The sequence below is a fragment of the Hippoglossus stenolepis genome, chromosome 11, assembly GCF_022539355.2.
Source record: "Hippoglossus stenolepis isolate QCI-W04-F060 chromosome 11, HSTE1.2, whole genome shotgun sequence".
Taxonomy (NCBI): domain Eukaryota; kingdom Metazoa; phylum Chordata; class Actinopteri; order Pleuronectiformes; family Pleuronectidae; genus Hippoglossus; species Hippoglossus stenolepis.
The window spans coordinates 15,686,065-15,706,074 of record NC_061493.1 but is presented as its reverse complement, the minus strand read 5'-3'; the positions used below and the strand labels follow the sequence as shown (position 1 = coordinate 15,706,074).

General features: G+C 43.1%; 1 protein-coding gene across 12 annotated transcripts in view; it reads left to right on the top strand.

Annotated features, from left to right (window-relative positions):
- Window positions 1–18,272, top strand: part of LOC118117503 (adhesion G protein-coupled receptor L2) — an 89,130-nt gene extending 70,858 nt beyond the window's left edge. For 4 of the 12 annotated variants that reach the window (XM_035169767.2, XM_035169756.2, XM_035169757.2 and 1 more), the window contains 9 exons: window positions 2,328–2,537; window positions 3,574–3,794; window positions 4,584–4,650; window positions 7,346–7,437; window positions 8,806–8,974; window positions 9,926–10,054; window positions 11,358–11,454; window positions 12,585–12,710; window positions 16,210–18,272. In XM_035169767.2, coding sequence (XP_035025658.1) covers window positions 2,328–2,537; window positions 3,574–3,794; window positions 4,584–4,650; window positions 7,346–7,437; window positions 8,806–8,974; window positions 9,926–10,054; window positions 11,358–11,454; window positions 12,585–12,710; window positions 16,210–17,075 — 1,977 coding nt within the window. In that variant the 3' untranslated portion in view covers window positions 17,076–18,272. Of the gene's footprint in view, window positions 1–2,327; window positions 2,538–3,573; window positions 3,795–4,583; window positions 4,651–7,345; window positions 7,438–8,805; window positions 8,975–9,925; window positions 10,055–11,357; window positions 11,455–12,584; window positions 12,711–15,545; window positions 15,600–16,209 lie in introns of all 12 variants that reach the window. The other 8 variants (XM_035169766.2, XM_035169765.2, XM_035169760.2 and 5 more) reach the window with 5 other exon arrangements.
- The last annotated feature ends 1,738 nt before the right edge of the window (window positions 18,273–20,010 follow it).

Genomic DNA, 20,010 nt, shown 5'->3' with positions numbered 1-20,010 from the left:
TTCTCCCCCCTCGTCTCAGTTAGTTTCTCTCCCTCCATCTCGCTGACAGATTTGTGCACACACGGCAGGAACAAGAATGGCATTTCAGTGGAGATAATTAGATTATTGCCGGAGGAGCAGGTGAGGGTGGGGGTAGGAGGGGGTGAGGTGGAGAAGCAGGCTGTCACTTTAAAAGAGCGAGATTGTGGATCAGGACAGGAAGCACCATACCAATCATCAGAGGTAATTATATTTTACCTGTGGACCTTGTCTAATATCCCTCCGTGCATATGTCCCTGCGAATCATGGGAAGCATCACTGCAGAACCTCAGTTTTAACTTTTGTTTCCACCACTCTTGAAGTGGTGTAGGAACCATTTGGTCGCGAAATGCAATTATAATCCAATTACATGATAAATAGCATGTGGAGCATGGACCCAGCCAGTATTAAATGTGGAGGATAAGTTTGTGGTTTGTGTAATAATACGTCCCAACTCATGAACTCCTGTCCCTGTCATCTGTTTTAACCTCAACCTTAACCACAGCTTGAAACCAGAGCCTTGAGGCCGGGCTTAATCTCACACCAATTCCCTGCACATCACCTCAAATGCAACTCCTGCCCTCAATAAAATTACAAATATCACAGGAAGAATTGCCTCACTTTCGGGGCCACCATGTCGTTGAACGATATTTTTTATGGTCAAGTCTGCTTTTTTTCCCCACATTTGCCTGCTGCCCATCTTGAAACGTGCTCAGTTTTAGATCTTCTGCAGCACAGCGGGGCTTGACCTTAAAAAACAGAACCCACATGTGGACGTCACTGATGTCACTTTCTGCAACATGGGCGTAGCAGTGTGATCCAAGCGTGTTAGCCGGGAGTGCCAGATGTCATCACGTATGAACAAGTGAAAGAACAGACGCACGACTTTTCACGTCTGTCTTAAATCAGCAGTCAGGTGCCTGGATGAACATTAAAACAGATTTTGCCCGCTCTAAGTATTAAGAGATCCCTTTCTCACGTGTTTTCAGTGTAAGAGATGAGGGACAGAATCCAACACTTTTTTCTGTGCAAAAAATACACTATACGTTAAGCCTATTTGTTGTCGAGGGATAAGACTTTGGAGCCAGAAGCCTTCTGGTAGCCGTTTTAAGGTTTGGCCAATCCTATTTGAGCAGGCTCGGGTTGCCCGCAGCTAAACAGTCCGCGTGGAGAGCAAAAGAGTTGGAGCACATTGACTGAAATGCATCAGCTATCTTTTTTTAATTCATCTGCATTCATACGCATGCGCTGTTTATAGAGAATAGCCAAAATGCTGTCTGGGCTGAAAAGGGGTACAAAAAGTATTCCTGTTTGTGGGGAGAAACATTCACCTCAGACTCAGCTGTCGACAACAGAAACCCCAAAATATTGGCCTTAGCCCCCAGAGGCTAATCAATGATCAGGCGCAAGCCAATGGGCTCTGAGATTGAGCTGAAGCTAATACGAGGCCTCTGTAGTTTAGCCAGATGAAAATGTTGTCTTTCAAAGTGAAAGTCTCCTTTGTTTAAAAATGTCTCTTTTCATTATAATCCTTTCACTTCAGGTTAACACAGAGAGGGAATTTCATACTGAAAAATAGAGCTTCTTGATTTCACTTTACAAAGTTACTCAAGCTTCATATTAGCATCAGCTGTAATCGTGCTCCAAATGACTGTGGGCTTTTCCTTCCTGATACTCACCCTAAAATAGCAGGAGGCTTGTCATTGCACATAGTGTATTTACATATGATAATAAATTATGACCCTCTTTTAACAGCTTTAATAATAATCTTTGTCATTCCAACTGTGCATATCAGCGTTTCCATCTGGTCAGTGTTCAGTCCAGTTTTATTTAGATAGCACCAAATCATAACATACATAATCTCGAGGGCACAATCCAGAGTAAAGATCAGGACCTTACGAGGTTATAGAGGGAAACATTTCCCACCATGAGCGACCACTTAGCTGGTGCGAGACAATGAGGAGGAAAAAACTCCCTTTCAACAGGAAGAACCCTCTCAACAGAGCTCGACGCAGGGTGGGCGGCCGTCCGACTCCACTGGTTGAGTTGAGAGGAGAGAAATGGGGGGAGAGGGGGAGAGGGGAGATAAAACGCAGGAGCTGAATTTATTGTTTTATTCAAGCAAGCACTGTCATACAGGTTGTTATAATGGTAATATTAACAGTAATACATATATGTGTCATAAGAAATAATAGCAGAACCAATTTACACATCAAAAAATATACATACATATATCCATTATCTGCTGTAATGCCACCGATCATTAAGAGAAGTGTGGAGTTGACGTTTGACGGTGTGTTTCCATGCAGGGGGAGGGGAGCGTCCACGAGCTGCTTCTCACCGTCATCACGCGGATGGGCATCGCCGTGTCCCTCGTCTGCCTCGCCATCAGCCTCTTCACCTTCTGCTTCTTCCGCGGCCTTCAAAGTGACCGCAACACCATCCACAAAAACCTCTGCCTGAACCTCTTCATCGGCGAGCTTATCTTCCTCGTGGGCATCAACATGACGGAACCAAAGGTACCGTGGAAATGACACCGCGGGGGGCTTTAAATTTCCCGCTGCTGACGAATGGGCTCGTCTGCTGTGATTAACCTTCTTTAAATGCTTGAATTTCTCCTTCAGTTTGCCTTTCATGGCCTTAAATCGCCAATCTTTTCTGTTTGATGATATAAGATATATATAAGATATTTTTCGTGACTGCACCATTTTATCAAATACAAATATTCTACGCATGATTTTGAGACCCACTTCTCTTACATCATTTGTATCTTTGGAAACTTTGGGATCTTCACTAAAACGGAAAAATAGATTTTCAACCAAACTTGAGCTTTTTAGCATTGGACCCAAAAGGGTTTTTTCTTTGTGAAACTGGGTAAAAATGTTCCTACTTATTCGATAAATTTACAGAATTGTCAGGGGATCAGCAACATTTAGGATACTCACAAATAAAAGAATAGGAATTTCACATTTTGGACTTATCAGGGACATTTTTGATGTAATTAATCAATTTACATTTAAAAAATGTCTGGCCATAATAAAATATATCACAAAATGTTCTTCTATCACCTTACATTGTTAATATGGATAACTAGTGTTTCTGTCAACTCAATGAATGTAAAACCATTATCCATCCTTGTTTAAGCTCCGTTTTTTGTGATATATTTTTTATACGCCGAGTTTATCAAAGGTTTATTTTTATTTTTTTTACAAGAACAGCTACCGGCTGTGTTGTAAAAACTGGATCAATAAAGTCGTCGGCCATTAAACCAAAATCCTGAGCTGAAAGATGCTCAGAATCTCAAACAGCCCTTTTCATATTACAAGAGGTCACTTGATCCTTTGTTGATATTCAAATATTGATTAGAGCAGCTGTAAGCGGAGCCACTGCTTCATCACACAAATACTCTCTTCTGACTTAGCTTGTGTCACTTGTCATTGAACTTTTAAACCTTTAGTAAGCAGTAAATAAGTCATTCTTGGTAACTGGTCAAAACTGATAAAACTAAAAACTGCTTATGTGTGTGTGTAACCTCTGCGTGTGTCCTCCTGTCAGCTGGTTTGCTCCATCATCGCTGGCGTCCTCCACTTCTGCTTCCTGGCTGCGTTCGCCTGGATGTGTCTGGAGGGCGTGCAGCTGTACCTCATGCTGGTCGAGGTGTTCGAGAGCGAGTTCTCCCGCAGGAAGTACTACTACGTCTCCGGGTACCTCATCCCGGCTGTGGTGGTGGGCATCTCAGCAGCCATCGACTACAGAAGCTACGGCACGCAGCGGGCGTAAGTGTAGCATCTCTGCTAGAGGCGCTTCTTTTGTGGGATGAAAAAGAAAAAAAAATCCGGGGCATCAATCCTCCCCTCTCCCCATCAAGACACACCCACACAGCTTGCATGTGTGTTCTGATGATAGCGATATCACAAAGAGTAATCCACCTCTGCCCCTGGAACATTTACACCCTGTCTCTGCTAAAAAAAAAACAGTGGATGTGAGCAAAGCTGCAACATTAATGAACATGCTGGCTAGATGCACTGGCCTGCTGGATTTTTATTCTTTCCAAGTGGATAATTGCTAGTTAAAAGTTTATGCACTTCTCCGCTGGTCTTCATCCAAGCAGCAAGCTTTATGATTTGTAAGACTGCAATCCTCTAATTTATGGGATTTAAATGCCTCTTTTTTTTTTAAACTCCATTTTACTCCTATGGTCCTCACTTCATTTCTGCTTCCTGGTGATTAACACAGAGACCGGGATGCGATTCCTTCTTGAACTGTGTACAATACACTGTTTACAGTTCAGAGGTTCACACAGTCATCACACATTTGTAAGCATTTGCAGACTGTGAAGTCATGAGTCCAACAGCCACTGCCTTTCCCGACTGCAGCTTCTCATGGCACGAGGCCAACGCTCCGTCGAGGTCGGGTTTTTCTTCTCTGTGGTCAGACGAGTCTCTTTTCTTTCTGCTGCGACCGATCATCCAGCCGGCTCTGCTGCAGCTGATCGATGAGACACAAGTTTTGTTTTGGCATTGAGATGATTTAATGAACTGAATATCACCCTCTGCTCCCTGCAGATGCTGGCTGAGGGTTGATAACCATTTCATCTGGAGCTTCATTGGGCCCGTAACCTTCATAATTGTGGTAAGTTGTAATTTTGTGCACGAGTGTCATATATTTTTGTTCTTTTTCCCCTTTCAATGAAAAGCTTTGAAAACAGCTTATAGATTTTCTCTCTTTGTGCTGGCAGCCTCTTGGCTCTGATTTCTAAGATCAATTTGCATGAAAGGAAAGTGGTCCCATTATAGCTGACAGAAGGACATCAGTGTCCACTCAGCTATGAAATCCTCTGAAATCAGAATTGGTGAGCGGCAACAGCTTAAAGCTGTTTGGGCCTTGCTGTACATCTCGATAATACTCCCCTACTGCAATCAGGAGGAGAGATCGTCTCAGGCATGAAGGTCATTTGCTCACAGGGAATACAAGGGTGATGGTGAGGGGGGGTGAACATGGAAGTAATGAGTGGGTTGGCCAGACAACCATTACCACAGCTCATAGCCCTGCTGAGGATCATGACACGTCCCCAGCCAATCCCAGCACACGGACATCTCCATCTTCACCTTTTAATATTTCATGTGGTGCACTGGGTGTTCACAATGCACATTGACACACACACACACACACACACACACACAACACATGCAAGAATGCATCCACACAGCCCTGAACAAACACACGCTGCATATCCATACAGCTGCGTACAGTAACACACATGTAAATCTGTCCATGGGCTGTAAATACACGCAAAACCTGGAGAGGTGCTGCGTCAGCACTGCCAGTTTGTTTTGCGTCGTATTTGGCAGCGGAGTGAGAGACCTGAATATTGTAGAGGACGGCCCCTTGGAGACCGGGCATGACGGAGGTGGGGGGGGGGGTCCATATGCGGTTTGCCTCTTGCTTTCTGCAGAGTGCCTCCCTGCCTCCCTGCCTCCTCGCCTCGCCGTCCGTCCCTCTGTCTGTCTCATCGGATCTGTGTCATCACTCGCAGCTGTGTTAAATGCATCTCCAGCCACTCGACTCATGCGGACGTAAATCGGCCCCAGTGGCTGGGAGACAAAACCCGGCATTACTCTAAGCTGTGTGATCTAAAAGCCTCTTTCTGTCTTCTTAGCCACTCCTTTTTCTTCCATCTTTCCCCACTGCTGTCGTTGGTTTCCGTCCGCTTCCCTCTCACGCTCTTTGTTTCCATTTAGAGACACTGCTCTGTTCACATCCATCCACGTTGGGTGATAATGGGGGATCTTTCTGCTTATTTGTGAGTGCATTAAAAAACGAAGTGCTCGATAAAGTGAGGACGCTGCATCTAGATTATTATGCTTTGTTTGCTCGCCAAGTTAAACTTTTTCATCTTTTATTTTCCTTCATGTACTCGCAGATTAAAAGGACCCTACCAAATGCTCACTTGGAGCAGACACAGAATATATGTTTTTGAAAAATCTGGATATACTTAATTCAGTGAATATTTACAGAGCCGCGTTTGAAAGGTTTAATGTGGTGCTGGACCAAACTGAAACACTCCTTCCTTTCCCTTGGTGGAGTAGAACCCTGCCGTGCTTACAGCGAGACATCCTGAGAGCATGGAAACCTCTCTGGATGTATGGCTCGACTCACTTAAATGTTTTTCCTGGCCTCTGTAAAATTATTTTCTAAAATATGGCACTCAGCTCCGCTCATTCCTCTGTATTTTTCTGGAGTCTTTTTTTCATCAACGATCTGCTTGGACGTAGAGAGATATACATTCTCATATTCGATGAGAATTTGTACTTTTGGGCTGGAGCTTAATGTCAAAACAAGAGAGAGGGAAGAGAAAGTTTCCGCGCAGCTCGCGTTGAAGGCCAGAGCTGTGTGAAGTAGACCACAGCAATAACCTCTCACTGTTGTTTTTCTTTTTGGAAGTCAGCGTGCTTTATGATCTGCACCGAAGCAATAACTTTTCATATTCCTCTCAGTAAAGGTATGCTGGTGTTGATGCTATAAAGAGCCAAAACCACTGTGGATTAAGCAATACTCACATGTCACTGGGAAACATACCAACTGTTTGTTAGCAACCAGAGGTGAAAATACATTTTACACATGTTCAAATTCGAGGTACTTTCTCTTTACCTCGTTTTCTTTTAAAGCCAAAATATGTCAAAGTGAAACACTGCACTTCTCACTCTTTTTGACGCCATTGTTTAACTTTACAAACTAGAATGACACTCAGCAGAGAGCATCAGCCTCAACAGTGTCCTTTTGAAGCCACATTTAAATTCACTAGATCCAGATTTGTCATGTTAATCCATCCAGGAGTCTTTGGGTAATTTAGTGTACAAACAAACAAACGGAAAGGGGTGAACACAGAATCTGAATGAGGTAAATTAAGATTCTACATTAAAAAAACATAGGAAAAGGATGGAAAATATGAAAGATTAAATACAAATAGAGATGAAACTATTTATTTTCTAACAGAACATTGATTTGCAACCGTTTCATGCAAAAATAAACATTTTATGGTTCTGGCTTCTTCAAAGTAAAGAATTGTACCTATTGGTTGGACACAAAAACTGTGAAGATTAAATTGAAAATAATCTGAATATTCATATATTTTCTGATTCTACATATATACTGTTTTGTTTTTTTTTCTAAATCCAGGATTTTTTTCCTTCATTTTCACAGTGTGGTTTTAGAACATTTACCCAAGTGGAGGATCTGTACGTTTCTTCTAGCTCCTGTTAGCGGCAGAAATCAGATTCCTTTCTAAGTGCAGTCTGTTAATCCTGATACGCATCTGTTTTGACAGGTCAATGTCATCTTCCTGGTGGTGACCATGTACAAGATGGTGAAGCACTCCACCTCCATGAAACCCGACTCGTCCAGGCTGGGGGGTATCAGGTGAGGGGTGTCACTCCAGGAGATTAGATGTCTGCTCTGTGGTTTGTGGATCTGTGTGTGTGTGGATCTGTGTGTGCGTGTGCGTGTGCGTGTGCGTGTGGTGGTTGAGTATGTGTGAAAAGAAAAATAATATGCACCATTACTGCTGCTGCCTCCTTCCTGAGATTTCAATGGCTGCTTTGGACCTACACGCTTATTTGATTTTCTCTTAAACCCCGACCAGACCAATATTTTTCTCTCTCAGGTGTAACTTTGGTCAATAGTTGGTGCCTTTTTAGCTCATTTTATGATGTCAGTATTTACACAACCCAGGGTTATATGGTCTTATTTTTATTTCTCATAACTGCCTTTCTGACCTTTGGTATCTTTGTGCTCCTGTGCTGGCATAGTTTACAGGCTTTCTTGGGAGATGGATTCCATCACATGCCGCATAGATTTAATGATGGTAAAAACAGGAAAAAAGGGGGCCCCATTTCCCCCCTTCAAGTGGGCTGCGTTTGCTCGATAAGAAGACGTGTCCCTGTACATGTCTGTGCCTGGATTCTTCTTCAACAATATGCCTGAGAGCAGGCCAACATATGTTCTGTGGGCGTTTGATTTTTAGGCAGCCACAATGATTTTGGTCCAAAGTAAAAAAACACATAAATAAAAAAAAGCACTGACTTGGCTCTCAGGTTTGTTTTTAGCTCCTGGAAAAAAAACCACATTTGTTTGCATTCGCCTGCTGGATTTCACACATAATCATAAATCGTCAAAACTCATTAACGGCCCATAATTAGTCCGTACCTCAAATCCCAATTCTGTCAAATGTTATATAAAGTGAAATCGTCGGTTACTCAGCCAGTTAAGTGTTTTCTTGTTAAAAAACAAGAAATGTGACACAGAAACTGAGGAGAGACTCTAATCATCCGTCACTCTCAATCCTGCCGCTCATTTTTCTGTGTGTCCTCTCTCGGTGGCATGCTGTTGTCCCATTTCTTCTCCGCTCGCCGTCTCTCTCTCGGGGCGGCTCACTCCACTCTCGTGTATCAATAACAACCAGCCATTGTCATTGAAACTGACTGTTAAGTTATCTTATTTCCACTAGGCTTAGTTCCTGGAAGCTGCCGAGGAGAAAACCTGCTGCCTCTGCAGTCTCTTTAGCCCTTTACTCCCAAGGAAATATTTTTGACTCAGTGTCAAATACTAAATGCACTTTAATCCAAAACCTTTTGTATTTGTTTTTATACACTTCACCAACACAGTTTTGTTCTTAAAGTAGATAAGTGTGTTTATTCATTTTTAACAAGGTGTCGGCCAGGAAGAGAGAAAGTTCCGCCCCAGCAGATTCTCGTTCACTGGTTAATATCCCTCCTCCTTCTCTCGCAGGTCGTGGGTGTTGGGAGCCTTCGCCCTACTTTGTCTGCTGGGACTCACTTGGTCCTTCGGCTTGTTCTTCCTCAACGAATCCTCCATCGTGATGGCGTACCTCTTCACCATCTTCAACACTCTGCAAGGGATGTTCATCTTCATCTTCCACTGCCTGCTCCAGAAAAAGGCAAGATTTAGTTTTCTAAAACTTTCTGTCAATCAAGAGCTGATAAATGTCACAGCTTCCAGCTTCTTGACTTGTGGATTTTATCTGTTTGTAAACTAAATATTTTTTGTTTAGAGACTCTTAAAACCAGAAATGTAATGTTTTACAATTTGAGCATATTTTAAAGATTAAAGAAAAAATGATTAGTAATGATAAATCGGTTACAGAGCTGAAAAGACAAGTCAGTAAATAAACGTCAAGTCCATGACAGGCAACTGGCAACTGTTCAGTTTTCAAACTAAAATGCCAAAAACAGCTGTTCTAGCTTCTTAAACCTTTTTCTTTTTTTCTTCTCTTTATTGTAAATGATAATAAATTAGTTTTGTTGGGCATTTGAAGATATGATCTTGAACTTAGAAAACTGTGATTGGAATTTTTTACTATAGACTATAATCAGCAGATTAATTGTTAATGAAAACTAGAATGGGACTCATTAGAGGGAAGCAGCACATTTCAGTAGTTTACAAACAAACAAACCAGCAAACAAACGGACAGCAGTGAAAACATAACCTCTTTGGTGGAGGTAAATATTAGCAGCAGCTTTTACGTTTATGAAACAAACGCAGCGGGACTGAGAATCTCCTCTTTCTTTCCTCATGTGATTTATATTGCAGGTGTGGATCATTTTCACTGGAACATGTTGAAATTTTCCACGAGGCATTTCATGACATTTTATACCTTCTCCTTAGTAACAGCCGTATCAAAGTGCTTCCTCTATAATATTTCAACATGTTGTGACAGTGTTTGTTATCCCTGTCCTTACAGATGTGGCATTTAAACTCCTGTCAGCTGCCATTTGATAAAGATTTGGGATTTGCGTCTCTTGCTGGGTGGTGGTGGGGGGAGCGGGTGTGTCGCTGTGTGTGTGTGTGTGTGCGCTCATACGGTTTCTGATCCTTTTTTCCTCCGCAGGTCCGCAAAGAGTACAGCAAATGTTTCCGTCAGTCCCAGTGCTGCGGCGCGCTGCCGGTCGAGGGCTCCCACAGTTCAGCCAAGGTGGCCACGTCTCGATCCACGGCCCGCTACTCCTCCGCCACACAGGTACGTACCTGTACTGGGAATCAGAGATATCAGAGTTTACGATGAAGCAGGATTTAGGACTGAGAAAACCATATGTGTCAGTGGATTTTATTCTAATACGTGTATTTTATGGGCTGTTGTAGTTTTAAACAAAACAAACCTCTTCTTGAAAGGACTGAAACCACCAATGGCCTGATCCTGTTAACAAGTCCTGCCTGTGTAGCTGAAGCCTGGTAATTTAGCTCATTATATTTGTGCCATGGAGTCATTATTGTCCAGAGCCACATGTCACACTGGGTGATATGAACAGGGGCACTGCAGTTGAACTTGGCTGCCAATAAATGCTCTATTTACTCCTGTTTGACTGACGCTTGTTAAAAAACACCTCGGATGTTTATAGATGTTATTTTTTTCCCTTTTTAAAATAGCTGCAACTACATCTTTGAAACTGGGAACATACAGCCTTGGGGCTGCGAACCTTAGACAAACGATGTTGGTCTTTTCAGCAAATTCATTGACAAAAAGAAAGGTAGAATATAGTTACAGTTTTCCTTCAGTAAAGACTCAAATGTTTTCAGTTAATTTTTTAACCTTTTGCTCAGATTTCATCATTCAGTCAATCAAATACACAGTTTAGTCGCTGAGGGAGAAATCTAACCTTGCCGAACAGAACAGTGTCACAGTGCACTTATTGCTGTGCTGACATGTTTCACCTTGTTATAACCCACATCTCATTAAATCACTCTGAACTGAACAGAATAAACTGATTTCAGGCTTCACATTGTTCCGCTAAGGCTCCGTTATCAAGTTATTAGACAGCAAAGGTTATATATCAGAGGATGGGATTGAATTTTTTTCGTAGATCAAAAAGTGTTATGGAAAAGTTTTACACAGTTGTTCTTCTTCTATGAATGTGATCAGGGCTGGTTGCTAGATCCGATTTCAAAAGACGGAGACAGATGAGAGGAGTCTGTTGAGCGGGACGTCGTGGTCTTCTCACGATCTATCTTAAGAACGCTTCTGGGAATATGGTGGCGGCTTCTGCTTCAAAGCTTATCTCTCAAATTACAAGTTGAAGAGATTGTCAGTGTATCCCTTTTTATTTATTTCTCTTTTTTTCCGTTTTGGATCAATAGCCCATAGGGTCTTTTTGTTTTACAGTAGCACGACTATGTCATCAAGCAGTGGGCCGACTCTCGAATACGAGTGTAGGCTTCTTGAATCACAAACCCACTTAGCCACTCAACCCTCGGGGCCAGAAGGCCTTGAATAAAAGCGGCACCATGTTGAGTCCTGATCAATGGCTGCTTTTCTCTCCACCCAGAGCCGCATCAGGCGGATGTGGAACGACACTGTGAGGAAGCAGTCGGAGTCCTCCTTCATCTCAGGAGACATAAACAGCACCTCCACACTCAACCAGGGTAAGCTACCCTTTCTTCCACCACCACCACCACCAGACGCAACACATACGCTATTCTCTTTGTGATGAGGCTCTGAATTCACAATAAACACTTCAATGGATGCAGCCTACATGGCTCCGTGGCAGCTCGGAAACAGGGAAGAGACGAGGCCTGATTTAATGTTGCGTTTTTCTCTTACCGCTAAGCAATCAAAAACAAAAACAAAACAAAAAATTGCGTTAAATGCTGCCGGTGCGTCAAAGTTCACAGCTTCTATTCCTGCTCCTCCCCTGCTCACTGCGATCGACTGAAAGCGGAGGAATAAGAGACGAGGGAAGAGGTGCGATATGTAAGCCTGGCATAAAAACGTTACTGATGAGAGTTCAAATCATAACAATCGGAACGGGAGAGGCTCATCGTGGCCCCGCCATCATCGTCAGGATGAAGGTGGAGGAGGAGAGATGAGTAAAGTCAGGCTGAGGTCAGAGCAGGGTTTTTTGGGAAAGTTCCCAGCATCATGAAGCTCAGGCTCCAGACCCTGCCAGCGCAGATTTGGCCCTGGTTATGAATTACTTTTTTTTTTTTTAAACGCACACACACATGCCAGCGCAGGGCTTCTCAGCGATCCGTCCAAATGACTGAGGGCAGTTATTACATTCTTGAGGATTTACACAAGCATGCTGGGGATGATAGGGATACTGTATTATTCATGGCGGGCCACTTAGACATGTTTTGTCTGGTGTCTCGACTGGACGAGTTTGTTTGGATGAAGTTGTTTCACGTAAACACTGCAGCTGATTGTGTTGCTGCCCTTTGGTCAACACTCGTCGCGGTAACGTTGTTTGTCAGTTCCATCGACGGACTGTTTGGATGATGGTTTTTTTCGCTCCGACCAACATTTCTATGGCTGCTTTGTCCGTAATAGAAGTCAGACAGATCGCCGGTCATAAATCTTTAGCGGTGTTAGAATCCGGACAGCGTATGTCAGCGTTTGTTTATGTCGACCGACGAGCGCACCACCAGCACCACCACCGCCGCCACAGACCATGAACTACAGAACCTCCTGCTACTTTTTTTTTCCTCAACTGTTTTTTTTTTCCCCTTTCTCACTCCTGATTTTTCTCCTTTTCTCTATCTTCCTGTTATTTCAGGGATGACTGGCAACTACCTCCTAACTAACCCTCTCCTCCGAACCCACGACACTAACCCTTATAACAACCTGCTGGCAGAAACGGTCGTGTGCAACACCCCCTCTCCACCGGCCTTTCACTCCCCAGGTGCACATCCACCCTCCACCTTTATTCCTGCAGAGATTTGTGTTTGTTCTAACTCGTTTTTTTGGGGGAAATACACTTGTTCGCTTTGTTGAGGGGAGTCAGATAAAAAGAGTTGATACCAGTCCTCCTTTTTAGTGGGAGGTTATCTGGCAAGAAACAGTCCAGCACATCATTTCTACACTTGAGTCAGATCTAGTTAATTCATGAGCTTTAGAGGAGCTAGTCGCTGGACTTTGTTCCCATTGGACTACTCCCCTCTCTTTCTAGAATTCATGCTAAGCTAAGCTAACCACCTCCTGACTGAAACCTCAATGGTGTCAATCTTTTCGTGTAACTCTCCGCAAGAAGGTGAATGAGTCTATTTCCCAAACTGTTTGTTTAAGTGTGTCAGATTTATTCTAAACATGCAACACCTGTGACACCGTGTGAATGAAACGTTTTGAGAATAATTGCACCAGATTTATCGTTTGTTCCTCTTCACTCACATCTTTTTTCATATCAATGCAACGTCCTCCTCCATAAACGCGAGGAGATAAAAGTCTCAGACGTTAATTCTATCTTATCTGCGCTACGCTGAGCAGACGTGTGGGAATTCCCCTCTGTCGAATATGAGTTTGACACGTTGGTCCAGATCGTTTATTTCTCTCCCCCTCACGCCCGACATTTGCATCATGCGTGTTGAAATCTTTACATTTTTCCACTTCAAATATGAGCGAGTTTGATTTAAAACACGTCAGTGTTTATGGTGACCTAGTTCCTCCCTCTCTCATTCTCTCTCTCTCTCTCTCTCTCTCTCTCTCTCTCTGGCAGAGCAAAAATAAAACCCAATTTAAATTTAAAAAATAACAGAACCACATGACGCAATGCGGGCAGAGTCGTAGCCCTCAGATATTCACAGGCATTTGATGATAAAAGAGAATATACAAAAACAGCAGTATGGCGAAAGTGAGTAAAGAGAGGATTCACAGTAACATTTAGCTTCAACCTGCCGCAGTCGTCGCGGTCTGGTGTCTCATGTCGCGAGCTCGCTCACAGCACAATGAGAGGACTTCACACTCGGAGATAATGAAGCAGGGTTGGGACCAAACAATGTCTGCACAGAAAATCAAAGACATTTCATGATTGTTTTTTTACTTCTTTTCTTTCTTTCTTTTGCGAGCTCAGCAGCAGCCGAGCCAGACGAACTAATGTGTGTGTGTGTGTGTGTGTGTGTGTGTGTGTGTGTGTGTGTGTGTGTGTGTGTGTGTGTGTGTGTGTGTGTGTGTGTGTGTGTGTGTGTGTGTGTGTGCAGACAGCTTGTGCTTTATTACCATAACATGTTTACCTGCTTAATCATTGTAGGATAATTGCATGTTAACATTGCAGCACAGGAGATGAATTAAGACTTCCCATATTTAATTAGCAGGTAATTTCGAATGTCGGCTCAAACATCTCCGAACCTGCTGCACTCAAGCTGGGTTTAAACACAGGAGTGAAAAACAAAAAAAGGAAATACATCCTGTACTTATTTAACAGCAGATCAAGAAGCAGTGACAAACATGGAAAATCTTAGGATTTAACATATGGAAACCAGTTTGTGCAGAGCAGGCAGCGGTGTGACACACAAATGTCAAAACCTGGTGTGAAGATCACCAACCAAGTATGAAATACGTGCGGAGAGGCCGTCAAGTTTAACGTAAGCTCTTTGAAAATGTCCTCTGTTATAGTCATTACATTCAGCTCCTGCACAAGGAAGGGTGTGTGTGCGTGCGTGTGTGTGTCTCCTATTATGAGTGTATTAATACTAACTAATACTCTGCAGATGTTCATCCGACGCAGTAAAATCTGTAAGGAGAACATCTTGGACGAATCTCTGCTGGAGCCGTTCCCAGAGTGCAGCTGTCGCCGTGTCCAGTTGAATTCTGTTCACATCATTTCTCCCCCCCCCTCCCACTTCTTCTCTCCCCGCAGACAATACCTGTCTGAAATAAAATCACCGCCTGTGCATAAACAAATGCAAATTTGGACTCGGGGTCTATTCAGAGAAGCGTCTAATAATCCCACCCATCCGCTTTTTTTATGCCCTTTTGCTCTCTGCGCTCCTTTCATTCTTTTTTAGAAAAGTCTTTGATGCTGTTTTCAGAGGTGTTTGTTTCCCCCCCCGCTTGCTATCATCCCTTCTTCGACACTTTAGTTTGAAACCTACGACTAAAGTTTCTCTTTATTGTGTGTGGAAACTGGCTGTGACGACACCCTACAAAATGTCAGCCTTTGCACTTGAAAGCCTCGCGGTGTTGCACAGAAAATAAACCCCTCATATCACAAGCTCATATAACTGGACCCCTTCACTTCCATCCTGCTACTTGAGCTTAGTCATTGAGCTGCACAGAATTAGTGTACACTGTTCTGAGTGAGTGTGAGTGTGTGTGTGTGTGTGTGTGTGTGTGTTTGTGTATGTGTGTTGCTCACATAATACTAGGTGTACACTTGAAAAATGAAAAACTAATTATGTGTGTATTAGAAATGTTCCTTTTGGAAGAAAAAAAAAAGACTGTGCTTGCTGCTGAACCCTTTCACCTGCTGAGTCCAGGATTCAGTCGTCCTTGATTTGTCCTTTAGCTCCCTCTCAAACTGTTAAACACATCATTTCGCTGTCATTCTCCTTCCACCTCGGACAATTTGTGCAAAGCATCCCATGGGCTGAATTATAGTTAATTGCAAGGACACACAATCTGAGTCGGATCGACTGAATCCAGGCTGGATGTTACAAGCTTCCACTTTTGTCTTATTTCGGTGATTTTGTTGTTTCTGCTGCAATTGAAAAAAGGCATCTGTTTTACTTTTTTTGCACATCAGCTGTTCTTAGGCCAGATAGCCTGAGCAGACACACTTGATGTGAGTGGTGGCAAAGTGAGTCATTGCACCGTGCCTGTCTGTCGTGGTGTGTGGGGGTTGTTGCTGTGCTTGTGGGGCCTCGGTGCAGAGAGGTGGCCGCCATCTGTGTTCAGCATTACTCTCTTGTCTTGCCTTCTTTTAACCGGTGGAATGTTTTTCTCATTGTTCGTGTCACAACACTTCCTCATCAGCTTGCACCCATTTGTTTCTTTTGCTCTCATCCTGTTTGTTGCTTTCTGTGTGCTTCTGTGTTGTAACCTGCTCATACGCTACATTACAATGTGATGCTATAGTATTTTATTTTTTATATATATATATATATTTTAGTTTTGAGTCATTGCTTGTTCTCATTTCTCCAATATTGTTCAGGATGATTTCCTAGATTGGCTAAATAGATATTCAGCCAGAAGGAGGATGGACATGTTGGAGCGCCAATTGGGTTCTCTTTTGGATTTTGAAAGTTTCTGTATCTGGATGAAATTAAAATTAACGCAGAGATTAAAGAGCACAAGAGTGAAGTGTCCTGAGCAGTATCAAGTATGTGTGGATGGTGTAGTGGAGACGGTTTTGTTTTGTCCAAAAGAAAGAAATTATACCTCACGCGTTCCCTTTGCTTTCGTTGCAGGACAGCACTCTCTGAGCAACAGCAGGGACATCAGTGCCATGGACACCCTCCCCCTCAATGGCAATTTCAACAACAGCTACTCCCTGCGAGAAGACGACTATGAGGCTGTGGCTGTTCGGGCCGCAGGTGACCTGGGGGGCCTCAACCTGGACGATGTCGCCTTTGAAAAGATGATCATTTCTGAGATTGTCCATAACAACCTCAGGCCCCGCGGGGCCCCCAAAGGTCGCGACGCCCCGAGGGACAGAGCCTTGCCTCCCCAGACCAGAGTGACAGTGGACCGAGGCGGGGGTGGGAGCGGCAGCGAGGATGACGCCATCGTGGCCGACCACGCCGAGGCCTCATCCCCGCAGAGAGGAAGTGGAAGAGGAGGCCACCCCACCCTGGAGCTGCTCCTGCACCCCCACCATAAGGAGGCGCTGGAGGCGCCCCTCCTGCCTCAGAGGACTCACTCCCTGCTCTACAGCAATCAGAAGGCCCCCAGGCGCCTGGAGGGGCAAGGCGACCATGGCTCCGAGACTGTTACCGCAGTGGAGGACACGGGCTCCCATTCACCCAACAATAATAGAGACTCGCTTTACACCAGCATGCCAAACTTGAGAGACTCACCCTCGCCCTCTGCTTCGCCATACCCCCCAGAGGAAGAGGAGGAGGACGATGAGCTCTCCCCCTCTCCTCGAAGCGAGAGCGAGGACGCGTATCATAAAAGCATGCCCGAGCTCGGCGACGCACCGCAGCCCCTGTCCTACTACCACATAAACAGAGGCATCAGCGACGGGTGCATCATCTCGCCCAACAACGAAGAATGCGCGCCGGAAGGAGAGGCGCCCACCGACGGACAAATGCAGCTCATTACCAGCCTCTGAGCGGCCGTCTTTGTTTGCACAGGTTTCAACAGATGGGTACTTTTCGTCGATGTCAAGAGAGCCGGCGAGTCTGGCTCCGCACTCCGCACGCTCTTCCTGTTAGAACAGGAAGTGAAATGTTGTTGGGTGGGAAGAGGAATGAATAAATGACTTTTGCACACAGATCTCATTAACACACGAAACACGTCCATGCGATGCCAGACAAATGTGGTCTGTGAAAACTCTGCTGTTGGACTAAAGAGGTGCAGAGAATAACACACAGGCCGCTGTTTCACAGATAAGTCTGACTCATTTCTGTTGTACTGAAAGAAGAGTCGAACAACAAGGGATAAAAAAAAAAACATACTCCGAGCAAAGAACTATGAAACTCCTGACATATTCCTGGGGGACTTTGCTGAACCAGGGTCTTTTTAGTCATAAAATACAGAACTAGAACTAGTGTGGCTCCAATACACAGTCAGGACTGTAAAGTCAAGAAACCACTAATTCAGACTCAGGCCTTATATTTTCTCTATTGCACATTTAACTGTTGTCAAAGTAACAGCTAAAGAAAATATATTTTGCTGTACCACTAGTGTAAAAATGTTAAAAGAAAAAAAATGACAAAAAAAAAGAAATGGCAACCATTCAGTAGTTATACCCTTTCAATGTTAATACGATTCTTCAGACAAGGTTAATCAAAATGGTGGAAATGTGCTTTTTCCTCTCACACTTGACTCGTTGTATGTTTGCATTTAAAACAAAAAAAAAAAAGTTTTGAGAGATATCAGTCCATATGATCTCATGCTCACGTCTCTGCTTGTGAAGTGCTTTTTGCTTTCATGAATGATGAGTTTTTTGCCAGTAGTATATTTGTTAACACCGGGCCATGCACAGATTTGGAGTGAATTGGATTCTTGTGTAATTTATTTTACTTGAAAGAAATTGTCAGGTTTTAAGGACTTATGTTCGTGTCCATGCGATATTTCAGTGTTTGCAGACATGTTTCATCCCTTGACACTAATTAATTTATTAACTGAAGTATTCAGAGGAAAAAAAATGGGGTGGGGCGGGGGGGGGAGACTGTGTTAGGAAAGTGTGAAAAGTTGTTGCAGCACTGATTAGGTTCATTTTATTTCTTTTGTAAGAGCCCATCATCAGCTGATATTTAAATCAACTCCTGTTTGATATCAAATAAATGTGAAATTTTTTCTTGTTCGCAGATGTCTCGTTGCTTTTTCTCATTTTGCATTAGAAAATCTCAACATGTGGTAAAAATTACAATTAAAGGATAGTACTGAAGATATTTTACATTTATTGTTATTTGCAACAAATACAAAACGAGAAATTTTAGTCAAACAGAAAGTACATTTTTCAGGTATTACACACATTCACACCATTTTATATTGTGTAGACTGTAATTAAAAGATGGACGACATGACAGTTCCCTAAAAGTGAAGGCAAAATGTTTCAATCACCACCTAGTGGCTGGCTGCACTGCAGATCATAAACCCCGCCTCCTCCATGTTAGTGGATGGGAGTTGGTCCAAACGATAAAGTCAAACGTCAAATACTTTTTTCTCAAAAATTGTTTCTGTCATTTTAGGTAGCACTTATCACTGATGTTTGGTTAAGTGTTAATTTTTGGGTAATTAGTTATTTGATGCTATGTGAAACGTCATGATTGACAGCTGAGACCGACTCATGATTGGCTAAGCACTTGTATTGGCGAGATCTCGCTCCCACAGCCCCACTTCATGATCAGTACAGCTCAGATTCTGGCTCACAAAGCGTAAGATGGCAGCGTTTGTATCCAGGACATATTTCTGGACAGTTGGAGGATGTGGAGATGCCATGTTTATATTAAAATAAAGTGGAAGATTTGATTCCGCTGACAAACACAGCATGTCTCAGTGAATATGATCTCATCCTCTGAACTTTTGCGTTTACATAAATGTATGACTCAAACATAAAGATTGACCTAAAGCTATGCATCACTGGACTAGTTGAAGACAGTTGCACATTTGACTTCTGTATGAAAATGACGAAGAATGCATTACACTGTCAAGCAATGAATTACAGATCTGAGAACTGTATTTTGCAAAATCTCGATTAAAATTTTCTTACGATTGAGCCAAAGCAACTGAGGAAAAGTGTGAAGAGACTTGACAGAACACTGGAAGTGTATCACAGAGGAACAAAGCTAATTCAGGCTTTGGCTGCAGAGGCATCACTGGTTAGTCATGGCTGCATTAATCTGGGCCCTGCAGCAAAACATTGTTGTCGGGTCCTCACACTGATCCTCACTGTACTGTGGGAGTTTTAATATTTAATCAGGATCCCAGAAATAAAACCAGCCAGTGCTCGAGAGCTGGAATTATGAGTTAATTAATCAATTCTAAAATACTAAAAAAGAGTCTTTGGCACCAGCGTCGTCTTGTATGTGAGTATTTGACACTTTTCTATGACAGTGAAAGGGATTTTTATTACTTTTCAAAAGATGGGATTTAGTTCGCCCCAAAATATCCAAATTCAGAGGAATTTTAAAAAAGGCAAATTAAAGAGTTAACTTGGTCCATTAAAAGAGGTCAACTAAACAGAACTCAAACATCACTGCCAACAATTTAGGACATGAACTCAAACATCTACCAAATGAGACACAGGGGAGACATATAACTGGCTGATCAGACCATTTGGAAACAACCCAAACTTCATACAAAGAAACCCCCCCGCCCCCACGCAGATGCAGCACTTGGTCTTGTCCATTTCACTGGGACTCTGTATTCAAACAGGCTCCACCCACACACTCATCTTTTGGCCAAACCAGGAAGAAGGAATGATGCAGCAGAAATGGTAAGAAAACTGACTTAATACAACTAATAAGTACTAAACAGTTTAAACTAAGTGTGCACGCCTCATTCAGAATACGATGTCAAACAAGTAGCAAGATTTTAAC